This window comes from Silurus meridionalis, chromosome 14 (assembly GCF_014805685.1).
Source record: "Silurus meridionalis isolate SWU-2019-XX chromosome 14, ASM1480568v1, whole genome shotgun sequence".
Lineage (NCBI taxonomy): Eukaryota > Metazoa > Chordata > Actinopteri > Siluriformes > Siluridae > Silurus > Silurus meridionalis.
Window position 1 is genome coordinate 21502357 of NC_060897.1, and position 25821 is coordinate 21528177.

At 39.3% G+C, this 25821-nt stretch overlaps 1 protein-coding gene across 1 annotated transcript in view; it reads right to left on the reverse strand.

The window, feature by feature from the left end:
* Window positions 1-1303: 1303 nt before the first annotated feature.
* nfkb1 (nuclear factor of kappa light polypeptide gene enhancer in B-cells 1) overlaps window positions 1304-25821 on the reverse strand; it is a 30229-nt gene continuing 5711 nt past the window's right edge. Inside the window, exons 4-24 of the mRNA XM_046865636.1 lie at window positions 20597-20634; window positions 20383-20481; window positions 16581-16729; window positions 16292-16455; window positions 15209-15367; window positions 12725-12829; window positions 11593-11684; window positions 11295-11433; window positions 10489-10641; window positions 10291-10380; window positions 9906-10073; window positions 9671-9812; window positions 9372-9486; window positions 9078-9279; window positions 8827-8996; window positions 7024-7126; window positions 6757-6890; window positions 5720-5780; window positions 5305-5477; window positions 5092-5221; window positions 1304-3092 (exon numbers count right to left, since the gene is read on the reverse strand). Of these exons, the coding sequence (XP_046721592.1) occupies window positions 2998-3092; window positions 5092-5221; window positions 5305-5477; window positions 5720-5780; window positions 6757-6890; window positions 7024-7126; window positions 8827-8996; window positions 9078-9279; window positions 9372-9486; window positions 9671-9812; window positions 9906-10073; window positions 10291-10380; window positions 10489-10641; window positions 11295-11433; window positions 11593-11684; window positions 12725-12829; window positions 15209-15367; window positions 16292-16455; window positions 16581-16729; window positions 20383-20481; window positions 20597-20634 (2681 nt within the window). The 3' untranslated portion in view covers window positions 1304-2997. The remainder of the gene's footprint in view (window positions 3093-5091; window positions 5222-5304; window positions 5478-5719; window positions 5781-6756; window positions 6891-7023; window positions 7127-8826; window positions 8997-9077; window positions 9280-9371; window positions 9487-9670; window positions 9813-9905; window positions 10074-10290; window positions 10381-10488; window positions 10642-11294; window positions 11434-11592; window positions 11685-12724; window positions 12830-15208; window positions 15368-16291; window positions 16456-16580; window positions 16730-20382; window positions 20482-20596; window positions 20635-25821) is intronic.

Here is a 25821-nt window from a genome sequence, read left to right on the forward strand (position 1 = left end):
GACTGGTTCAAGGTTGAGGTGGAAATGCATCAAGTATCGGCTCTGAGCCCTTTCCTGTTTGCAGTGGTGACGGACAGGTTGACGGACGAGGTCAGACAGGAGTCTCAGTGGACTATGATGTTTGTGGATAATATTGTGATTTGTGGTGAGACTAGAGAGCAGGTTGAGAAGATCCTGGAGAGGTGGAGATATGCGCTGGAGAGAAGGGGAATGAAAGTCAGTAGGAATAAGACAGAGTACATGTGTGTGGATGAGAGGGAGGGAAGTGAAGTGGTGTGGTTGCAGGAAGAAGAGGTGGAGAAGGTGGAGGAGTTCAGGTACCTGGGGTCAACAGTGCAAAGTAATTTAGAGTGTGATAGAGAAGTGAAGAAAAGAGTGCAGGCAGGGTGGAGTGGGTGGAGAAGAGTGATAGCAGGAGTGAGGAAGACCAAGGAGGAGGTTAATAGATGTGGTGAAGAAAGACATGCAGGTAGTTGGTGTGAACGAGGCAGATGTAGAGGACAGTGGGGTTGATGGAGACTAATGAACCGCTGTGGCAACCCCTAATAGGAGAAGCCAAATGGAGAAGAAGAAGATTGATTTTTGAAAGTTCCTACGACTGTTAAAGTTCTGAAGTTTTGGATGTGATCCGTATAATAGAGTACAATATCTACAAGCACTCGATGATAAATACAATTATTTAAACTAGAATAAATGTTTGGCTAATTTGTGGTTACAAACTCGCACCAATATAAACAGCAATGTTCCTTTGAAATGGATGCAATCCTCTTATTGTATTTAGTAAATTCTCTTCCGCCACCTGGCGGCCAAATCAGATTATTACAGCTGTCTGCTCTATTCCACTTAAATGCTGTATATACGTAACGATTTCATTGATCATGAAAAGCAACACTGCTGAATACTTACGTGTTTAATCTTAAATGTGAATAATTATAATTATAACATATACCTTTACCTCAAACGAATCCAAACCAGCCGTGTTGCAGAATGTTAGCTTCTTTAATTTTTGCAATATGAAGCTAACATGCATGCCAAGTCTATCACAGAAAACACACTTTTTAATAAATACACATTCAATTAATTCAAATAAAAAAACACTTACACCAATGTAAATAAACTGATTAATACTGGAGGTAATTTGAGACAGAAATTCAAAGAAAAGTGAATAAATTTCGTTTCAAAGCTAGACTAGCTGAATCAATAACATACATATTAATAATCTGAGGTAAAAATTCCCTGCCTAATTCATATCATGACCCCTACACACTGGAATTAATTAGATGGAACATGAACAAACACAATGGCAGATTGTTATTAGTTTTATTATAAAAGTACATCAATAAAAACCCATTCAAAGCCAGATAAATAGAGTTTTGCGGCTAAGAAAGTACAGCGCTTTGGTTTTCATCATTGTATAACAAGCATTTAACAGTTTGAAGCTGATATTAGAATTTTAAGGCATAAGAAATGATATAAAGAATCCCCAGATATTAAAAAATGACTAAAAACAAACCAAAAACCATCTGTTTATCCAGTTATCCAGTGAAGAAGAAAAAAACCCGAATTTTGAATCAGTTTATGAGCTGGTATGTGAGTACAAGATAAAGCGAAGAACTGTGTGGGATTTGTTACTGTGTAAAAGATCTTTTTACGGATATGTTTCTTACTCAGATATTTGCTGGAGGAAAATCTGGGAAACATTTTCTCAGTTCCTTTAAAATCATGTTGTATATTACAACATGAAACATGTTCATACTTTTTTTTTCCTCCATCAGAATTCATTTCAGAAAAGCTGGGCCCTATCAAGAACTTTGCACAATACTAAGTGGACATGGGTAACACTGCAGTCTCACAGCTCAGGTCAATAGCTGTGTGGGTTTTTTTAATGTTCTTGCTGGATCCTCCTAAAAACAAAAAATTGTGCTAAATTGTCTAATTTAGGGTGTCAGGAGACCTTTCACAGGAGACCTTTCACCCAGTATTCACATTACCATTCTTCGGATCTTCTGGAATTCTATCCAGGATAAAGCCCTTAATAAAAAAAAAATGCAAATCCTATTCGCTTGCCTCTCTTATTTATTTATTTATTTATTGCAAACTTTTTCCCCCCAGCTAACTACAAAATGAGCTGCTTGTTTTTTTTTTTTTCCTGATTTCGAGGTAAGAAAATGCTCTCGGCCAGATTATGACGATAAAAGTACGTTTGAAGAAATGCTGATGGATGCGATTTCATTTAGAATTAAGGATTGTTTCGGACTGTAGCACCACAAACACAACGAGAAAAAATTAAAAAACATAAATCAACACAGTACCCATAAGCAACCGTTAGGTGAAAAGCTTAAACAAAAATGGTAAGAGAAATCAAGTTAAATAACTGGTGTTTAAAAACAAAACAAACTTTCTTTCATTGTTTTTCTTCAGTTTACTAAAAAGCCTATTGGTCCAGAGGCTCTGAGAAGAAAAAGAAAAGAAACACAGTAACCCGGCGAGCTTCAAGATGCCGAACTGACAACGTGAAGCAGGTGGAGCTAAATGGAGTGCAGCGTTTCCTGAGGCAGGATTCACCTTGTAAAAAAATAAAGATTATTTCCTTTCTAGTATAAACCCTGAATATTTCAACTCCTGATGATACTTAATCACACCACTGTCACCCAAAACACATGGCACAGTTATATTTGGTTGTACACTTCTGGAAGTCAAGAAAAACCAAAACGTGTTCTCTTGTCTGTCGCACTGAAATAGAAAAAAAAATAACTATACGGTGTGTAAAAAAAAAAAAAACAACAACCTTTAAATAAAAATCGTATACAACTGAAATATAAGTGCGTACACTCCAGCCGCTAGTCGGCGGTCCCGCGTATGGGCGTGGCTCTACACCAACCAATCGCGGTGGCCAAAGACGAGTTCCAGTTTCCGAGCTGCTTTGAAGATAGTGACGTTGTAGTTCAAGGTTTGGCTCCGGGCAGAAGTCAGCGAGTCAGTCATGATGAGGCCGGGCTACTGGAAGGACGTCTCTACGCCGCTGTCGCACACGTTACCGTCGTCTGAGGGAGATAACTTTAGACCCTGCAGGCCTGAAGAGACACCACCGTCTGTTTGGGCAGAAACATTTAGGCAGAAAAGTTCAGTGTATATGTTTTCATTGACTTACATTACAACATCCTGACAAGAGGAGGTATTATACTTCCACGGTGTGTGTTTGTGTTACATTAATACACTCGTTCTGATCAGATATAAAGGTGGACGACCCACTTAAACTAATTAAAATTCATTTTTAGAGTATGGAGACATTTATTGCCACCAACATGAGGAATTTGTTCTTCTGGTTCTTCTCAATGTTTCTCTTATACGCTCTCGGGGAGTTTTCCTCTCGCCAATTTTCAGGGTTTCTACACATTTATCATTTAAAAATTCCAGACTTTTTCAGACTCATATATGTAGATTTTTAAAACCATATTTAACATCTGGATTAATTAAATTCCAACTATAACATCAAAATCTCTGATGTTTTCCATGATCAGTTGCACGGTAGGGGGCGCTGTTCTGGCAGCCGTGAGAGTCAGGCTCCTAAAAAACCCCACACCTTTTGGCCATGTCCACGTGAATAATTTTTGTTTAAAAATGGATATTTTTATCTCTGTTCTCGCATTCTGTCCACACTGAGACGCGCCGTTGTCAGTGAACAAAAACATAGCTTTTTGAAAAAAAGTGAATACATTTCGTAAACGATGACATCTGTAGTCGTTGCCACGATGTTTCGAAGAGCTGGAAAGTAAACAAAGGCAGGTGGAAATTACAGATTTGCTCATGCGCAGTAGCAGACGCCTTAATCTGTAATTTCCGCCTGTCTTTTGTTTACTTTCCAGCTCTTCGAAACATCGTGGCAACGACTACAGATGTCATCGTTTACGAAATGTATTCACTTTTTTAAAAAAAAAAACGCTGTTTTCAAATGTATCCGAATCAATGTTTTATAAAATATTTTTTGCTTCATAAAAAATATTTTTTGCTAATTCTTAATTGTTTTTTTTTTTTTAATTGTATGATCACACAAATATTTTTCAACACCCAATGTTCTTTTTTCCTCCATATTAATCCAGACCTGAAAATCAATTAAATTAAATTTCATAATTTTTCATACCTTTGCAAAAAACAACCCAAAAAACAATGTCCATTAAACGTATAAATGTATAACCTCTTTATCTCTGTAGAGATTTGGGACAGCTTTATAAATACTATACAAATAAATCTGAATAATAATAATAATATTATTAATATTAATAATATTTAATATTTCCAGTGTCAGAGTCCTCAAGATGGATTTTTTAATTGACCCTCAAGCAAAAATTACTTTATTTTATAAGGTAAATGAGACCAGGAACTAATGTTTCACAAAAACCTCAAATGCAATTATACAAGGACAAAAACTAAAAAAAACGATTCTAACACCCTTAGTGGAAAATGATCCCCCTCAGAATGCTGACCAAAGTAACCTCACCCCTATGAAAAATACCTTAACGAACAGGCGACGTTTATTGTGTGACTCGGAGTACAAAAAAAGAAGATTCTGGAAAGTTTGGTACTCAATTCTAAAAGCACAAAAACAAAACACACCTCAAAGTGAGTCAAAGATTCTTCACTTTCCTTATAAACAACAAGGTGAGAGAATTCCCCGTTGTCCTCTTGCTCACTGTCCCTCCATCAAAACTAGAAGCTGCAGCTATGTGTCATTTTATTTCTCATACACAAATGGGATCTCAGTTCTGCTTTAGCGTGAGGGGATCTCCCACTTCTTCTGGTTTACAACTACGCTATTTCGTTACACACACACACACACACACACACACACACACACACACACACACACACACAATGACCATACAGAAACTACAGTGCTGTCAAGGCCCTTTGTTTAGGGAAACCCCTATTGTGACACACACCATTTGGTGATGGGTTTTTCGAACAAGGCAATACTTCAGTAAACAGGAAGTGTGTGACATCATTTGGGACTTTGTGTGCCACTGACCGGCAGCAACGAATCTCAGCAGATTATGCAAAATGTGTTTGTGTGTATAAACCGAAAAACCCTACCTGTGGTCAGTTGTTCATCGTGCGTGTGACTGTCCTCGCACGCCAAGTGCTCCTGCAGTAAGCTGACGCCGCCGCTGTTCCCGATGCTCTTCAGACCCGCTAAGAGCTCGCGCACCGTCCCGCCCGATACCTGCACACCACGACACCGGAACGGTGAATATACACGTACACAAGAGATTTGTGTGTCGGAGAAAGACGGTGATATGTGTGTACCTCGTAGCTGTCCAGAAGTGTGCGGGTCGGCCGTGGACTGAGGCGGAAGGCGTTGATGAGGATGCCCAGTCGGAGTTTGTGCGCCAGACTTTCCCAGCCACTTCTCCCACAACTCTCCTCCAGACATTTGCACAGTGCCTGCTTTGTCTCCATGCCCAGACTCTGCATGTCTCCTACACACACACACACACACACACCGCCCTTGCCTTTAGCACACAACAGGACTTCGCAAACTTGGGCCAAAGGTGTAATCTTTTAGACAAACATTATTCAAATTTTCCCAAACGCCTGCCCTCTGAAACTTCCAGCATTGCTTTGTTTCTGGATGACATGGATACATACATCACACAGATCAGCTAAGCTATCAACGTTTGCAAAAGGAATGGAGAACAATATAGAGAGATTAACCGAATACCTTGTAGAGGGACGACGACGGTTTTCGGCTGGTACGATTTACCGTTTAGGATTTCCCGCACCTGAATACAAACGTGACAAAAATACAGTGTAAATAAACGTTTCTGAAGCATCAGGTGTTAATGATGAAGAGACAGGAGGAATGTTCACTACTTAATCATGAAGGTATATATATATATATATATCTTAGTAGAGGTAATATTCACAGTATGCCATGGTGTAAATCTCAAGAAGTTTTCTGGCCCAGACATTTTCCTTCGTGACAAAATGTGAAAAATTCCGTTTTCAGTCGTTCAAGTTGCAATTGATCTATCAGACAGCAGAGGGCGATACACTCGACTTATAGCACTTTTAATCATATTCTTTTATCCTGAATCAATCAACATTAATCTAAAAAGATCTTAAGCAGCAATCAGTGTGGGAGAAAGTGACCGGCTTTAGTTATTCGGAGTACGAAAGCATGATTAATACATAGTATAAATACTAAGATTAATACAACTCACATACTCACACAAGAAGCCTTTGCTCTATGTGTTAAATGAGGTCTGTGTATTTTCTCATCACACCTCATTTCACATCTTTAAAGTTTTTGGTCCAGACTTTTGATTATACTTAACCCTTTTCTCATTTTCTCATTTTTGTTTTTAGAGGTCAGAAAGCCATCGCATTCAAATGCTTTTCTTATTTGCAGTATCTCTCTCTCTCTCTCTCTCTCTCTCTCTCTCTCTCCCTCTATGAAAAGCATTTCACTGCATGTCATACTCTGTATGAATGTCTATGTGACAAATAACATATATATATATATATTTAAATGTTATTTGTATATATGTGATGCATACATCCTTTTATCAATCCATACACACATCTATCCATCCATCCCATTACATAACCATCCATCCATCCCATTACATTACCATCCATCCATCCATCCATCCATCCATTCATCCATCCGCATCTGCTCTATTTCTCAATGTAAAGTCCTGAATCCTATCATTCTCATGAAACCTGTTCCTCTGTATAAAATCTCATTCCACAGACCTCTGATGAAGCGGCCATGTGAAGCGGGGTCGTCCCCGGGATGTATCCCTCGTCCGCCTCGTCTTTTTCATCCCTGCAGCACTCCTCGTCTCTAAAAAACAACGGTTCGAAGTTCTCCTTAAGAGGATCCGCTCCTGGAACCAGGAAACATAAACAACACAGCTTTGCATGAATTTAGATCTCCGTTTAGATTAGTACTTATAATAAACACAGCAGTGCACACGCACGCACACACACACACACACACACACACACACACACACACACCTGCGGCTATGAGGAGCGCGCTCAGTTTAACAGAGCCCCGCCCTGCTGCGATGTGTAGAGGTGTGGAGCCGTTATACGTCAGACTGTCCACCTCAGCTTCACCCTGTGCAAACACACACACCGATCAGCCGTCTTGTTATTTGACATCCACCTACAGAGAAAACTTTTCACCCAGTCTTGTTTTTCGGATTGTTTTTTTTTATTTAAAATGGCAAAAAATGTATACACACTTAATGATGGTTTCCTATTAAAATAGCTTTAATACAGCCAACAGTTCAGTCATTAGCGATCTCAAAAGATTGTATCCTCGTAATTATTTGGGTGTCTACAGACAAAGGGTCATTGGAAACACAAGTCCTTCATGTTTCTTCATCATTTATTCCTCTTGAAATGTTCTGCTTTCTGTTAAACTGGTGCAATATTTGACTTTTAAATGTAGTGAAGTTACAGTCAAATAAAAATACTTCAGTAAAGTACAGATACAAGAAAAAGCTTCTTAAGTACAGTAGCAAATAATATTTACTTTGTTACTTTCCACCACTCATATATATATATATATATATGCTGTTCCTCATGTAATCCACTGTGTAGTTTCGAACAAACGTAGTTTCGATAAGTTCCTCTTTTGTGAAATGACTCAATTCCTCTTAAGATTTTCTTCCCAATGTTCTCAGGGAGGTCTTGCCCCTAGTGGGCTAGATTTTATTTGTAATGCTCTATACGCTCTTAATAACAGAAGGAAAAGAAAGAAAGAGAACGACTGTTTATAGCTACTCTAATGTAGGTATATACATAATTAGTTTACTACAAGCAGGTAAAAAAGTGACCTTTAACTAAAGAAACATCAACTGATGTTATGAAATCTGATAGTTTTCCAGACCAAAGTGCAACACCAACGTTGCTACGATTGTCTACAATTGCTATGAGCATCTCTAAAATAATAAGGAACTGGCAGGCGGAGTCTTGTTTCAAGTGGCGGACAGTAATTAAGTAGATGGTATTAGTTTCTGTACTTAAGTAGCGTTTTGTTTTTTTTGCACATCTGCACTTACCTTGCTGAAGTATTTCTAACTTCGCTACATTTCAAGTAGTTTTACTCAACTACATTTTGCTAAATCAGTCGGTCCTTTTTATTTATTTGTGGATAAAAACGTAACTGGTCAAACCAAGTTTTAATCTTGTTTTGATCTGCGCTCGGTGTATTTACTTATCACCAACATACAGTTTAGCCTCAGTCCAAAAGCAGGCAGAACATTTATAGAGAAAAAAACTCCTGACTCAAACGCAACACAACACCCGTGGAAATATTTAAACGATTGTTTTGAAGTTTTTTAGGCAAAGAAGGTTTTGATCTCATGATAAATGTAATATATATCAATCAGTGTTTGACTCATTAATATCATTCTATTAATAGAGCAGTGTGCTGAGAGGTACAGAGTCTTTTCACATAAACTGAGTGACAATTTGAGTCCATTTCAACGCAAATACTGTGGTACTTTTACTATTTTTTTTTTTTTTTTTTTTTACTGGAGTCATATTTTACATCGTGTAGCTCTTCTTTAACTCAACTACATGGTATGTGTAGGTCATCCATCACTGCTTGTTTCAGAAAATCCCAAATATAATCTCTAATCTAACTACAAAGGTAAAAAAATATTGGATACAGGACTTGCAGATGAGCCCCAGAGTCTCAATATGGGGCTTGAACCTGTGACCGTTCACCCAGACTCTTAACCACTCAGCTACCACTTCCCCACGTGTACATACATGTTTACAGACATACAAACACATACACACACACACCTCTAGTAGCAAGCATCCGGCGAGTGAGATGTTCTCGTATTCTGTAGCGAGATGAAGCGGTGTGCGACCGCACGTTCGCTCCTGAACCTCCACGTCAGCCCCGGCCTGTAACAGAGCCCTCGTGCTGTTCAGACTGTTAGCCAATACGGCTATGTGCAGAGGACACAGACCTACACAGAGAAAAGACACAAACGTCACCATACGTGTAGAAATTCACACAACGTGTATGTAACGTAAATGAGTGTGCGTACCTGCTGTGTTGTGCGTGCTGATTAACTCCAGCGCCGTTCGGTGTCTCAGCAGCATTCGGATCATGTCTCCGTCCTTCTGCTGGGCGGCCAGGTGCAGTGCCGTGTTGCCGTAGCGATCGGTGAGAGTGATGTCACTTCCTGCCTCTAATAATGTCTCGGCTGCTTCCTTCTGCTCGGTCAGTACAGCCAGGTGCAAAGGAGTCTGGGATATTTAGACCACATTATTAGAGCTGAAAGAACTAAGAAAGTTGATTTGTGAGTGTGTGTGTGTGTGTGTGTGTGTGTGTAAAGTACCTGATACAGGTCGTTCCTCATGTTCATTACATCCTCTCCGGGAATGGCTGCCATCACCTCTGCTAGGTTCTTCACAGCGGCTGTCTGACTGTGGATCACACTCAAGTGCAGCCCCCTGCATTTACAGACACACAAATAAATATGCAAACAACACACACACACACACACACACACACACACACAAGTTCTGACATCCAGTTGCCTTACGACTGACAACATCCAATACTTTGTTTAAAAGCAATAAATACACACAACCAAAAGGACACACTGATCGAGATCCAAGTAACGTGGGAACGTACGTGTCTCCGTTCTCATCCTGGGCAGACATCAGAGGGCGCTGTGGAACCAAGAGCCTGCGAAGGTCACCGCTGACAGCATAATAAAATAAAGCCCCGGCGTGTTTCTTTGCTAGCCCCGATAAGTGTGGCTCAAACACACAGTCTGAAAGGGAAAACAAAAACAAAACCAAAAAACATTAAAACGTACAGTAAATCTGACATCTCGAATGCAAGTGAGGCTTTCATTTGAACTCACCCGAGGTTTCCGTCTCGCACGATCCGGACTCCCCCGAACTTTCGTTCTCTTCACTTCCCTCCTCCGACACTAGGGGTCGGAGCTGGATACACACTCCACCCGTCCCTGGATCGTCGTCGAGGTCGTTGTCGCTCTCCTCGTCCGTGTCTTCCACTGGACCGTGATTGGCTGTTGAGGATGTTGAACGCGTGATGAAGTAGTTACAGACGTGGGGGGGGGTCAAACTAATTTCTGCCGATTTATTAGGGGGCCATGAATTCACACTCTATTGCCATTCTACCTCTCCGCTTATTATTATTATTATTATTGTTATTATTATTATTTTCCACCTGTTATGTCAGATTTTGTCTATTTTATGTTTGCAGTGTGTTTTGCTACGACTCACAGTGCTTAATGCCGCTCCCTCCTCCACCCAGCGAGGGAGGAAACCCATAGCCGGAGTTGAAGTTGTTATAATAACCTTGGAAATAAGAACCTACACAACACACACACAGACACATACACACACAAAGGATGTAATTTCCTCCATTTAATCAAAAATAACCACACCACAAACTAGCAGCAATGTCAAAAGGATGCTTACCTCCGCCTCCACCACCCCCTCCACCATGGCCGCCCCCTGATGTAGCCCCACCCCCGGGTCCTCTGTACATGCCCCCGACTCCACCCCCTGCTCCGCCATAATCAGGAAAACTGGGGAGTATTTTCTGTCTCTTCCTCTGAACTTCTTCCTTATCTGTTGCAAAAAATAATAAAATATGACACAGATCGAGCAGTTAAAAGAGTGTCATGGGGATTTTATATATTTTAGGGGGGGAAATAGTGAGAAGAGGAAATAAAGTGTGTGTGGCGTGTGGGGGGGGATTAAACGGAAAGAGAGAGAGACGAAAACTGAGGTGAAGAGGAAGTGAGAGAAATTGTGAGCAAAGCCAAAAATGAAATACAGAAGAAGAAAGCGAGAAAGAAAAAAAGAAAAAAAAAAAAAAAAACAGAACAAAGAAGTCATGAATCATTTTTTACTATGCGCTGATTAATGGTATATCTAATAGATAACTAATGGATAATATATTTATTACTCTGTGAAATAGGAATCGAGGAATAAACAACACTAATTGGTTGTTAATTGCGTTGGTGCGCTGCGTCAGTGTGGTTGATCGAGTCAAGGTGCACGAATTTCCACCTGTGTTTTTTTAGATGTTTGATAAACGAATGCAAGATCGTAGGTGTTCTTTTCATCTCTGATCATCTAAAGGTTTCTTTAAGCGATGATCTTAAAAGGTTCCGGTCTAATTTTTCTACTGTGAATATCACTTGACAAATACTAAACTGCCTGTGATCTGTGGTTGATCACAGATCACTGGGTAATGGGTGAAGCTTGCGCTCATGTACCAATGATCTGTGGGTGATAGGTGAACGGTTTGGGTTCGCTCGTCTCATTGTCTGACTTCCTCTTGAGCTGCACAAACACCGAGATGGGTTTCTGAAGGTTCAAGTCGCGGTACTTCGGCGTCTTGAACACGATGGCAAACTGAGCGAGAGAAAATAATGAGTCAAAAACAATGAGTACTGAATTCAAACCGCTTTGAAAAAATGTGAAGTTTGCAAACGAACACCGTGATGCCATTCCAACCCTCATATAGGAGTGTCTGAGATGGTGAACTTTTCACACCGGGGTGGCACGGCTCACCTGTCTGTGCACGTCGGTGGGAGAGAAATCCCCGAGTGCCTCCCAGACGATTCCCGTCTCGTCATCCTCATAAAAGCGTACCTGGATGTCATCTGTCAACAATAACCACAACAGCAACATGACATCAGTCCTGGGTCAGCTCACCAGGAGGAAGTGCATACTACTTCCTTATACAGCTGGATACACACTTACACGAACACACACATGCAATTTGAATATACTGCTAATTTACTTCCTCAATGGCTATAAAGAAGGACAACCAACTTGCTGAATGAAGGTCCCGCATGTCATTTTATCCTCCGTGGAGTTTAATTTGTTTTGAAAACCATTAAGGGGGTATTAGAAAATGGAAAATGAGAAGGAGGAAAAAAACAAGAGAGTTAGAGAGATAAGAAAGTGATAGATGGGGGGTGAGACAGAAAGAAGAAGAAGTTAGACATACTGAGAGAGACAGAGAGCAAAAATGAGAAGAACAGAGCGACGGAAAGGGGGAAAAAAGGAAAGAAATAGACACAATGGAGCAAAAGACATAAAAGTGAAAGAGAAATGTGAAGAAAAAAAAGCTAAAACATACAACCTAAGAAGACAGACAGAGAGAGGAGGGACAGACAGACAGACAGACAGACAGACAGAGACCACAAAGAATCAAATTAAAAACAATCAGAAAATACAGAGGGAGCTAGAGAGCAGGGGATATAAAGAAAGAGGAAGAGAGAGAGAGAGAGAGAGAGAGAGAGAGAGAGAGAGAGAGAGAGAGAGAGAGGATAGATAGAAAGGAGACACTCATGCAGATGGAAGGAAAGATGTGCCAGATGGAGTTGGAAAGAGAGAAAAAAAAAAGAGAACAAATGTGTCTTCTTTCATGGTATGATTGAACAGAAAAAGAATAAAGTGAGAATAAATACAGGTAAAAGGAAATAAATCAAACAAACCAAGCGAAACGAAAGAAGAATGGATAAAAAATGAGTGAAAGAAATGAAATCTGCAGGATTCAATAGGAAATTAATATAAAGAGTGTGCCTGAGGTGAAACGTTCCTCCTGATCTCATTTGCATATCAGGAGTAAAATTCCCCAATGAGGGAACTGGACTTCATCCATGCGGTGAAAGGAATCCCGACCGAGCTGCCTCACCTTTCTGAACTTTGTCACACAGCAGGTACACTTCCTCTCCACCTGTCACACACCCTGCAGTGCGGTCCATCCGCACAATCTTCAGGTTCGAGGCGTTGGGGGCTTCTGCAAAACAAGATGAGACAAGAGGTTGATGGGTTTGTGAGAGAGTTACACACTCGGGGCTTGATTTTCATGCAGGCGTAAAACAAATTTGCTCGCCTATTGCAAACGTTCTCGGTTCTAAGTGCTATGACCTCGTTTCAGTGCAGACATGACATTTTGCTGAAATCAAGAGCAACAACCTAGTTTTGTTGATGTCCCCTGTTTACGACAGTTTGTTATGAAGTAAAAATTTTTTTAAATAAAAACAGAATTTTACCATAAAAAAAGTTTGCAAATGTCAGTTTTTTTTCTTCACACATGCTGTAAATAACATTATAAAAATGCGATTGTTGCATTGTTACAATTTCCTTTCACTGGATGTAAGGGTTCGTGAGGTAGAAGTTATCTACCATGCTTGCCATTCCACCCACGCTAATCATATATCAGACATACATCCGGTGAAAAAGAATTCAGTCTGCTTTAATTCTATTCTTCTCATTTATATGGATTTAAATACAAACATAAAATCTCACCTAAAAAAACACAACACACATCTTTCAGTTTTATTCCCTAAAAGATGTTTAGATGTTTTTTCTTATCTAGTTTTCTGGGGCACTCGGCGATGTGTCTCCATCATGGAAAACAAAAAAGAGCACGAGCACTAATTTGGGACGGGTTATAAGGCCATTTCCAGATGTAGATTTCACCATTTTACCATGAGAACAAATTAATTTTGAGCCTCTAAAAATGGAAGTAGGAAGATTGCTAGGCAAACTATATCCAGTGATCTAAAGGCCTAAAAGTTTTATGGAAGAGTGACTAGATGAAGAATAAAAAGAATACAGCAGCATGACTTGGGTTTGTAGCAATAATTCTGGAGCGATATACTTTGGATTGAGGAGACCAACATGGTGATGTTTGCTCACAAGCATGGCAGCATCAGAGATCACAAACAGCCTATGTCTACTGTCAATCGTGGTGGTGATTCATTTTTTTCTGAAGCCACAGGACCATGGAAACTTGTAGTCATTGAGACAACTCCAGTTTATACCAGAAGACCCTTAAGAGAACTATGAAGCCATCTGACTATTTGACTCTATCAAACCAGCAAATCAAATTTGACTGAATAAATCATGGAGACGGTACGGCCAAGTCGAGGTCTAGACCTCAAATCTATTAAGATGCTTTGGTGGGATGCTTTGGTGGGATCCATGTCCTTTTTCCCCCACATGGGGGGAAGACATCTTTTTTTTCCCCCCAAACAAATTTGAAGCAGTTTCTGTCAGTGAGTGTAACTGTGGCATCATTGTGTTGAAAGGCAGGTTGCGCTTTCTTACGAAGGGTGCCATTACTTTTGCCTGTTCACTTTCAAAGTAAAGTGAGAGCGCGAGGTAGAAACAGAAAGTGCACCTAGTTTCAGTGAGGGTAGGCAATGAAGAGAGAGAGAGAGAGAGAGAGAGAGAGAGAGAGAGAGAGAGAGAGAGAGAGAGAGAGGGGTAGAAAGGGAGAGAAAGTGAGCCAATGTGAGCCGAGAAAACCAAAGAGACTTTCGTTTCTTGTTTCCAAAAACTAAAACTCCAGGGCACACAGTTCATGTAATGAGCTTCCTCCTTGTATTCAAGAGATTCCTTGTCTTCATTCCTTATTCCTTTTTCTTCTGTCATTCTCTATCTCTCTTCCTGTCTGCCTGTAGTTCTCCAACTACACTGTTTTTGCTCTAAACATGTACAGTATTTACACAATACTGGTAGTCTTCAAACAATCCAATAAATCCATGCAGGTTTGTTCTCCTCGCTCACAGTCTTAGTTTTTGGGTTTGTTAAAAAAAAAATTTGCTTTGTGATTTTGTGTTTCTGAGACAGGAAGTCAAGAATGTGGTTGTGGTTAAAGTTGTGAAAACGCTGTTGCTAGGCAAGTTCGAAGACAAAAATTAGCATAGCTCTAAATACAGCAAGTCTTTTTTATCTACAGCGTTTTTTAAAGGTGATGCAAAAGATGGCTTACAAAAAAACATCAGGAATACTGAACATTTGCTTCAGACGTGTGGTCAACGTACGACGAAAATAACTGGAATTAGCAAAGGAGCAATTAGCATCAAGTGTCAATTTACTTTAAATAGATTCTGATATATTAAAGAACGTCAGCATTGTGTCACTCATGAACTACCGATTTCCTAAACCATACCCCGACAAATCTTTTTAACTAACACGTTGGCGTGCAAATACAATGAGAATGTCGGAATGTTTCACGACCAAACCCAACGATTCACTATAATCCCGTCACCCGACTTCACAGCATGACATCTGCTCAACTTTTCACCATGATTTACGACGATGTGCTAATTGTTACAGTTGTGCTAAACAAGTAAGTTCCTGTTTCAAAGCGTGTTTAGGGACTCACTGCTGTCGTAGATGGGTTCGGATATGACAGGCTCGAGTCTGCGGGTGAAGCCGCCCTCGCCGTCGGGCAGAAAGGCAGTGAACATGAGTCTCACTACGCTCAGATCCATCTCTTTGGCCTGGTTAGCTGCAGCATTGCAGATCAGATTCCTCTGGTGATCTGGAAACACACAAGGAAACATTTTAGGTTTCGTTAAGGAGGCGTCACTGCTGTGCCTCTCAGTCTGGGTGGAGAAGGTGTGGCGGAAGGGGGTGTGGCCTGTGTGCCTTTCAGTCCTAGCAAAGAGGGTGTGGCTTTTGTGCTTGATAATTATAGATATGGCTTATGTGCCTGTCAGTACCAATGAAAAAGTTATGGACAGTGTGCCTGTTAGTCTGGGTGTGACCTTTGTGCTTGACAATTACAGGGAAGGAGTTATGGCCTATGAGGAAGCTGCCTGTCAGTATCAGAAAAGGAGTGTGGCCTTTGTGTTTGACAGTTTTAGGGAAGGAAAGATGGCCTGACTGCCTGTCAGTTCCCAGTAAAAGAGGTGAGACCTGTGCCTATTAGTTCCCTGTTAAGGAAGTGTGAGATACGTGCCTGTCAGTATCACTAAAGGAAGCAAGGCCTGTGTGCCTATAAGTCCAAGAAAGAAGGCATGGCTTGCGCCTTTTCATTCAAAGTAAAGAAGGTGTGTGTCCTGTTAAATCTAACATCTAAATCTAATCTAGAATTTTTACTTCATTGAAACGTGATACACAATCATTATTTATCATAAAATACACACAAGCATTCTAAAACACAGAGCTGATATTTTCTTTCCTCAATAGCTAATTACAAGTCCAACCAGATTTTTGTACTTGGTTTCAGTGGATCACATCCTTTACCTCGAAACTGGAATTTCAGTGCATGATTACACGACGATAATGTGTCCAAACACGCAAATACACAAAACCAGCATGTAAATGAGACAGAGAGTCGGTTTGTTTTGAGTTTTGTTCACCAAGCATGCTATGCACTCATTTAACCTGTATAACTATCTTCCAAAGATCACACACACACACACACACACACACACACACACATACACACACACACAGTTACCTGTGAGCTCTCTGGGAAGGCGACAGTCTCCTTGGAAAGAGTCAATTTCCGGATGGATGACCACACCGTAGTTGTAACCGAGCCTGTAGGCTTCACTCATCCTCTCTTCCAGAGTCTTACTCACGTTCTTCTTAGTCACATGAAGGATACCCAGGTTAGGAAAACTGCAATATAAAAAAAAAAAACAGAACAAATATTACTATTTCAATACTGAGTGGTGACATTTAAAATTCTAATTAGCCACCAGGCTAGCAAACTTTAGAAAGTTGTAAGTGGTCGTGGCAAAAACCTCATAGAGGAGTCTTTGGGCTGGAGTTCGGCGACGCAAACGCCCTTGTCACATTGTTTTCCCACGAGGCTGTGCGCGTGTAGGTGCGGCTGTTTGGAGTTGGTTACCAGCTGGACCACAATTCGTGCTGGACCATGATAATGACAGATCTGTTAACCAAAGAAAAAACAAACAAACAAAGAATTATTAGTTTTAGCTAGCTGGAAAAGCTTTCACATACAGTCGCTTTTTCTGAGTTATCAAATAAAATTAAAAATAGGAAGGTCCAGTTTATTTTAGTTACATTATTATATTTGAGCGCTAGTTAACTAGAGAGACTCTGGAATAAACAACTTCTTCCAGACTTTCTGATCACTGATGATAGTTAACCTAGTAAGCTGCCCAAGTTAACCTAGTTATGTTTTTTTTTTTTTAATTGGCGAGTCAACCTTTTTCCCATGGAAAACCTTGTTATAAACCATTTTATCCCCAGTAGATTTCTCAAGTTGCCTGGACAAAAATAAAAGCCTGCCTTTGTTTTTCAAGACTGTATTATTTAGCTTGATAAACTAAGTGAAAAGCTGGAGCGATTTTTAGCACAAATTTAGAATCACTGCAGATTTTTTGGACAATATCAAAGTAGGTTGATTTTTGACTGAGTCCTTCATTTCAATACTCTGTAAGAGTACTTTCTTTGGTGGTACATTTTCGGAAATCTCCTTCATGCGTGCTTTCTGAGTAAAAATAAAAGAAATCTTATGTTGAGCATTGCAGTCCGTTAATGTGTGTTCGATGGTCATGTTTATATTGTAGTTTTGGGGGGGTTCTTTTCCATTTAGCAGAGGGAAAAAAAGAGTGTCTGGAGCATCCAATAAGGCATCTTGTTTATATAATCTGGTTGTGTCTGGATTCAGGTTCAAAATATTCAAAAGGTGAAAAATTGTCTTTCATTAATAGTTGAATTGATTTAGCTTGTTTTCTGTCCTATTCCATCCCATTTGTTTGTGATGTATGAGTTTATTATTGGCTTGAAGTCTGATGTTGGGATTTTACAGTCTGTGAAGGCCATTCTGAGGGATGCTTTAGCAGCAATATCTGCCTGGTCATTGTCCCTTAATAACAAATACATTAACATTTAATCATTACAAACCAAAGAATCCTCTAAGATTGAACAAGTGAAATGAAAACCCCATTCCAAATTCAGGCTCTATTTCCTGTTATAACAACTTCCACTCTTCTGGGAAGATGTTTATACTAGATTTTGTGGAGATCAGCTATGTTAGTACAGTCAGGTAGTGAGGAGGTAGTGAGGGGTGCAGTTAGCGTTCACATTCATCTCAAAGGTGTTCAACAGGTTTGAGGTCAGAGCTCTATAGCAAGCCATTCGAGCTATTCAGCTTCAACTCTATCCAATGTAATAATTATATAATATTAATAATAATATATAAAATGGTATGAAATTGAATTTATTCCTCTTAAAGGTGTCATCCGTAACTTTATTCACATTATAATAATTAATCCTTTTTACATGAGTTAAAATAATAAAAAAAAAACACACGAGTGAAATAAAAAAGTTTTTCTGTTTCAGGAGAAGTGCTAGATGTATGGTAACTTTAGTGAACATCAAAGAAACGGTGTATCTGGGAAAGTCCCAGCATGTAGCTGAGTGCTGAGGGACAGATGATGGACTTTCTCTGGTTTTTCTTCTTTAATATCCTTAATTAGAGGAACCTCCTTGAATAAAACCCCATCTGTTGTTACAGTCATTATTAAGGTTGCGCCATTATTAAGTGTCACATTTTATGTGATTGGTATCTGCAAAGGTGACAGAGTTCAGATGTATTTAGGCGCGACTCAAGAGTTTGCTGTGGTTCTTTCATATGCGGTTCAGATGCTACTTTCTCCAGGCACGGTTTGACTCAGAAGCAATTTGAATTCAGCCCCCAGGAAAAATTCCCCGAGCTATATCAAACAGAATATCAAACCATATCAAAACACTCCTCTTGTACGGGGGAGGTTGTCTTTTATAATTAATATGAAACACTTCCGCTTAAAGCAGAATACATACTGTTCGATTTTAAATTACACCCCACCCCACACACACACACACACACACACACACACACACACACTCCGCCCCACCCCGAGAAAACGTTCGACGCATGCTGCTGCTCGGTGACCTCGAAAAAAAAAACCAAAAAAAAAAAAAAACCCATCCAAAACAAACAACAACTGAATCATCACATCATAGTAATTTGGCTGACAGCCATATTCATAAAAACAGAAATTGTTTTATCAATTGATAATAATATTAATCAAATCATTTAATTTATTTTTCCCACGAATTTTTCCCTGAACTAAGAGATTTAAAGCTGTTCCAGAAATGACAATGCCTCTGTGCACAAAGCCAGATGCATGGAATCGAATGGAATGAAAGATCTCCTGCTATAGAGGTCTCCTCACCTCACCTGCATCAGTACCTGACTTTACTAACACTCTTGTGTCTGAACGAATGTCCACAAACCTCCACACAATCTAGTGGAACGTCATCCCAGAAGAATGGAGGTTATTGTAACAGTAAATGTGGACTGGGATGTTTAAAAAAAAAAAAAAAAAATCACATGCATATGACAATTAATTTGCCTAATTATTATCACATCATTTCAAATTATGTAACACACTCGACAGAGAAACAAGGCTCTTAATCTATTTAATAAGAACAAAAGTAATTGCACCCTCTAAAGTAAAGGTTAAGGATGTAGTTTTAGAGGCACTGTAATAGCTCTCGAAGCTAAATGTGTTTTTGTTTGTTAAATAAACTAAATTCAATTCAAATAAGGAGATATTTAAATATAATGATGTCACCCGGTAAATGTCAATTTTATTGCTGATAAAAACAGAAGTGATTTAAGAAAGAAAAAAAAGGGAACTCAGATATACACAAACGGCAGTCCGTCACTGTAAAGAATCCGCCAGAAAAAAATCCATAAGATTCCTACTAAGTGCTGACTAGGCACATTTCTGTATTAATGCTGTTGGGGAAAAGCCCGGATCAGATTACACTCTCTACACTGTTCATTTTCTAGACGCAACAGAAAGCACATTGTGTGTGTGGGTGTGTGTGTGTGTGTGTGTGTGTAAGTGGGGGGTAGATGTCCTCTGCGTGTCTGAGTCTGTCTGAAATCGTGGGGGCGCGTTGTTTTATGCCTCCTTTCCCATCTAATGCCCACACAAGTCACAGAAACACACGCAGAAGCACTTCCTACTAATTACCAGCGAGACATTCTGAGGAAATTCCCAAAGAGGCAGCGTCACTTTCTCTCTCTCGTTCTCTCTCTTTTTTGTTTCTCTCTCTTTTGTTCTCTCTCTCGTTTTCTCTCTGTCTCTCGTTCTCTCACTCACGCTTTTTTTTTTTTCGCTTCTTTCAGCTCTGACATTTCAACCGTGCATTACACTTCATTTCCTCAACATAAACAGACTTCTCTGTATTGATGACTGGTACAAAATTTGAACATTCGATTCAATGCGACAGGTTTAACAATTAAATCGAATAAAAAATGAGCTGATTTGATTTTTTTTTTTAAATGCATAATTCACCTTACAGGGAAAAATATTCAGCGCTAAACATTTATTAATAAAACTATTTTCGGAAAAGAAATTAAATTAATTAGCAAGCCTACATATCATTATACATATTATATTGTAGAAATTCTGGTTATATCAGTGTCATATCCTCCACTACAATAAAAAAGAAAAACTGTATTGACTGTATATTAAAAACGGCAAAAACCGGAATCGATGACAGCATCGTGACCAGACTGACCTTGACCTGGGGATACGTCTTTCTGTTCTTCTCGCTGCAAGCCCCCGGGAGTCCTCCGTGAGATGGACCCTCGCAGCCGTACCGAAACCTGAATCCTCGCTGGGTGAGTGAAACAACGTGCAATGTTATTCAAATTTGGATAAAAAACAAACAAACAAAAAAACAGTACACAAATGACATTGTTATCCTTATATTACTAGGAATCATTTATTACCTGTTTGGGTTGTTCTGTAATCTGGAGACTAGGTCCATCTAGAAAAAGCGAAAAGCACAATTTTGTAAAACTTTTGCTTTTCCTTGTATGGGCTTCCTCCGCGCTTGGCTGCAATACGCGACAACGCGAAAGTACTCGACTTTCGTTCTGAAGGTTTTCAAAGCGCACATCTTCAATATGAAACAGAGATTGCTCGCTGTATTGGCTGTCTTTTGTTTTTCTGTGGGCTGTTTGGAGAAGCCCACACTTCGTTGCAGTAAACACGGGGGTACTAAACATAGATTTTACTCAAATTGTGAAGTCAGAGTATTAAATCAGGACTTTTTAGATGTGGCAACAGATACTTTTAGTAACACACACACACACACACACACATTCACTCAGAGTGAAAGTACAGGAAGTCAAACTCAATTTCTGAATATATGTAAAAGACCTGAAATTGGAACGGCGTTAAAAATAAAAACTACTAATACCGACATGAGCCGAGATTCCTTACAGAAACCAGTGTCATTTGCAATGACTCAGTGTCATGCTTTTATAGAAAAGTAATGAACATATTAACTTAATATTAAAATGTACTTCATAATAATTCGCCTCCTACTTTACACTAAATATAAACGCATATAAGAACAAGAGAATTAATATAAACGTGTGGGGTGAACCTTTGATATTACGATATATCAAGAACACACATCTTCTCTTCTATGATTAAGATCTTGACTACGCTACGGTGGTAATTTTACCCAAAGTTTCCACTTTAAAAGAAAGATCTGAGCAAAGTTTCACTGAAACAGCTGTTTTTTTTTTTTTTGGGGGGGGTGATTTGGACTGCCCGAGGTTTCATTTCAGGAAACACGTGTGAGCAAATCTATAATTAGGTTTTCTTAGTAGGTAGGCTAAATTTAGATTTCACTCAGTCTCCCTGGCCTAAACCACAATAAGTAGGTCTTCTGAGGCTTCAAGCTAAAAGTATACCATCAAAACGCTGAAAACAAATAGCACTCTGCGCTGTGTGGAAGTTACAGCGAAGGGAAATGTGCACACAGTTTGTTATTAGAAATATGAACAGGGAACTGTTTGGTTTTTTCCCCTCAGACCATAGTACATTACCCTCAAAAAAGCTACAATTGTGTGCCTCCAAGTTTGTGGTAACCATCTGCAGAAGAACCACATATGGCTGGAAAGTCAAGTGCCCTAATACTTTTGGCTATACAGTGCATATATCCTCCTATATTTAGAAACAGAAGACTGATTGAGACCAACATGGAGGATGTTCTACATTATCTAATCTCAGGCTTATTATAATAATAAAAAAACACAATTACAAATGGTGCAGTTTCTATAAGGAGATTTCTACACCATGTGTCAGCTGGTGTTTGAGCACCAAAGCTCATCCCTTGGGCGTTTGTTATGTGACCTAGCTTGAGCTCTTGTCTGAGAACCTTGGCGCTCCAGCGGCTAAGGTGTGTTCACGTAGCTGTATGAGCCTCGGCCTCCTCTTCCTGTGTTAGAAAAGTGAATCGGTTCTGACCACATCCTCTCCACATGGGTGCTTAACCTGCAACGATCAAGCTTCATTGCGTCCACACGCACACACACACACTTCCCGCTATGATGATGCAACCTAGGTTATGTTTAAAACAAAGCAGAGGTCACAGGAGGACTTCCGCTCCTCATTCTATGATGACAAACTGGCCTCTCCCTGATCTCCACCATGCCACCATTATGTTACACAAGACGTCTAAATATGTACGGGAAGAGTCCGCCTTGATGACTTTTGACTCGTCAACACCGAACATATGTGAGCATAAAGCATTAACCCCACGCTCTAGATGGGAAACTTCAGGCGTGGTACAACGTGTTCAACCGTCTCTCACATCAAAAGAGAGAAGTGAAAGGATCGGTGTGAAAATAGAAGCAGTCCTGCAGTCTTTACACTGCTCGCCAAGCTGTGCAAGTGCGCATCGGCATCTTAAAGTCGCACTTTACGAATCAAAAAGAAAAAGTTGCGCTTGCAAAATATTATGCAAATACAATGCGACGTAAACAACAAACGAGTCCATCGAAGCAGCCCACCAGATTCCTGACCAATCACAGGACACCTACATTTGCACACATTGTGATGTGCTTTGAAGAAAAAAAACAACTGCGATCTGAATGCAGTCGATCCAAATGAAAAGAAATAATCAAGATACAAATATTAAACAAATAAACAAACGAGGCAGTGCATAGAAAATAAGACCCTGGGGTAAGTGGTTATAGGAAATAATTGGTGATCGTATGGATCGTCGCACCCAGACCATATTCGTGCTTCGGTCAAACAAAAAAAATATCAAATAAATGATTAGACCTTTAACATTATGGAACATCCAAACAACAAAACACTGAATATTTTTTTTTCTCTCTCTAAATTAAACAAACTTCACTTAATAATCCAATGTCCGAGTCCTTGGAACTGGAGACTCCTTCCTGAAAGGTGCCCACAGAAGTCTAGCAATGGTAATGGGTTTGAAATCCCAAAAGTGAAAAGAAATCTGGTCATACAGTAAATTACTCGACACCTTTCGACCAATCAGCATCAAGTAGTCACCGGATTTTAATTAAATATGAAATAAAAAGTCATTATGGTAAACAAATTTGAGTTTTGTTTATTTTTATATATATCAGGATCAAAACAAAAAGAGCCACATATAGCTTGCTAGAACAACGCCAATGTGACAAAAGATTCATTTTTTTCGGTTGCCATTACAGCATTTGACACCATTCTCAGGTGTGTCAGGGCAGGTGGTAACACAAAGCCGTTATCGAGAGCCAGGTGTTAACGGACAAAGTTCATTGAGCATGAAGCGTTCACGTATAACGTGTAATTGTATAATGACTGGCTCATTAAAAATCTGACTGCCCTCATTTATGCTTGTAGGCTTCAGGATAGAGATTTCGGTTCTTCCGCTTTAACAAATGCGAATCAGCAGGAGTCGAGTTGCCCAATGAACATGTCGGATCTATTCTCAGTTAAATCAATAAACGAGACGGTAGCAGTAAACAATAGCAAGTTAATGATACTAAAGAAGAAGTAAAAAAAGCCCATGGATCAACTTTCAAAAAGTCAAAAATACTTTATTATTCTTTCACTTCCTTTGGCATGAGATAAACAGTATATTTAATTTGGAGAATGGAATCAATTAAGATTTGGATAAATTTAATTCAGAATGAAATAATTTGGATTAATTTTAGTGAGGGTTAAGGAGTAATTTGGATTCATTTCATCGGGAATGAAGGGGTCATTAGGAATAATTTCATCTGGAATGAAGGAGTAAATTGGACTTGTTTAATCTGGTGCAAAAGAGTAATCTGGATTAATTTAATATGGAATGAAAGATTCATTAGGAATAATTTAATCTGGAATTAAGAGTCATTAAGAATAATTTCATCTGGAATGAAGGAGTAAATTGGACTTGTTTAATCTGGTGCAAATTAGTAATCTGGATTAATTTAATCTGGAATGAAGGAGAAAAATTGGATTCATTTAATTGAGAGTGAAGGGTTTTTTAGATTCATTTAAACCTGGAGAAAAGGAGTAATCGAGATTCATTCAATCTGGAACAAAGGAGTAATTTGGATTAATTTAATCTGGTCTGAATGAGTAAATTGGATGCATTTAAAAAGTATGAAGGAGTCATTTGAATTTAGATAATCTCGAGAAAATTGGGTACATTTAATAGCTGGTACTTTAAGTAAGTTAGGCATCAGAAACACTTCTGCGCTTGAACTAACTTTACATGAAAGTGAAATCTCTCGTTTCGCTCCCTTTTTAAACAATAAAACATGCAGTTATGGCAGGTGGAAATAACCAAACCAGAGGCTAAATAACACGAATACCCAAATAACCTATACCCAATCTATCTCATTTTTACATCACCGCTAACAGACGAGCACTGAGGTGGGCTAGCAGTGGCAGCGGAGTGAGTTCAGTATGTGATGTACAAATCTCAACCGAATCTTTTACTGTTGTGTAAGGAATTTATGATTACCCTTTTAGATAATGGTGATTTTCTAATGCTAATACCAATAAATTTTTGTATTAATTAATGAACGCTTTATACATTTTATCCTTTTATATTTACGTTTAACGTTGAGAAATGTCCATGAAAGAAGTTTGTTCCGGTTATTACTGGTGTTAAAATGAAATTTACTGCTTTACCTCTTATTTGCTGCAAAGGACTAAAACTGGAGACTCCTTCCATCCAGCTAAATAAATGTCTCAACATTAAATGCAGTTACAAATCCATTTTTAAAAAAAGTGTTTTTTTGGGGAACTTTGCTTAACTGTAGTTACAGTAACTCCAGAGGACATGTGGTTTACTTCATTAAAGCTGCTGTATCTTTACTGAATTGTGTTCCAGAGAAAATATTAATTATTTATCGCCAAGTTTCGCGCAACGTATATTTTTCGGCTCGTGCGAACGTCAGTGGCGTGCAAAAAAAAGCGAGCGTGTCGTCATCTGAGGTGTGTTAAATAAAGCTGCCAGAGTAAATATTGAGCGGTCCCTGAGCAAGCTTACATTAAATCTTATTTACATGCTTATAATAAGCTGAAGGTTACTGCAAACAATAAGTACAATGCAATCGTTTTTCTTGACAGAAGACTAGCAGCTGGTTTCTTGCTTCACGTCAATTAGGTGTCAATTTCTTTTTTGTTACTAAACTGCTATAGTAGTGAAGACAGTGGCATATCAACATGTTAAATCCCGGTGTGCAATTCAGATTATTGTGAGGACTGGAAGGTATAATATACATATTGTTTGTAAACTAGAGAATGGAATTATTTGAGATTTGGAGATCATTTAAACTAAAGCTAGGGGTCACATGGCCTCAGAGTGAGTGACTGAAGCCATGTGACCCCCTAGCTTCCCATGTACCATGTGCATACATGTGTCCGAGCAAGGGTCCGAACCCTCACCTGCGCGGTTGTGTAAATGAGATAATAATAATAAGATTGTAATTTGCCCCGATTCAGGGTGTCGCCCAAATGGCATAATTTGATGGAAAGTTGTTAGTTTGTTGTCATGTGATTGCTATAATGGGCGTTTGTTAGCATATTTATAATTACTGTATTAACTATGACATTCCAGGTAGAAGTCGAGAGGTTAATGTGATTCCAGATGGGTTGGGCTTTAGTCTATATCTCAAAACCGTGTGCACGCTATTCGGCGCAATCCCTGATT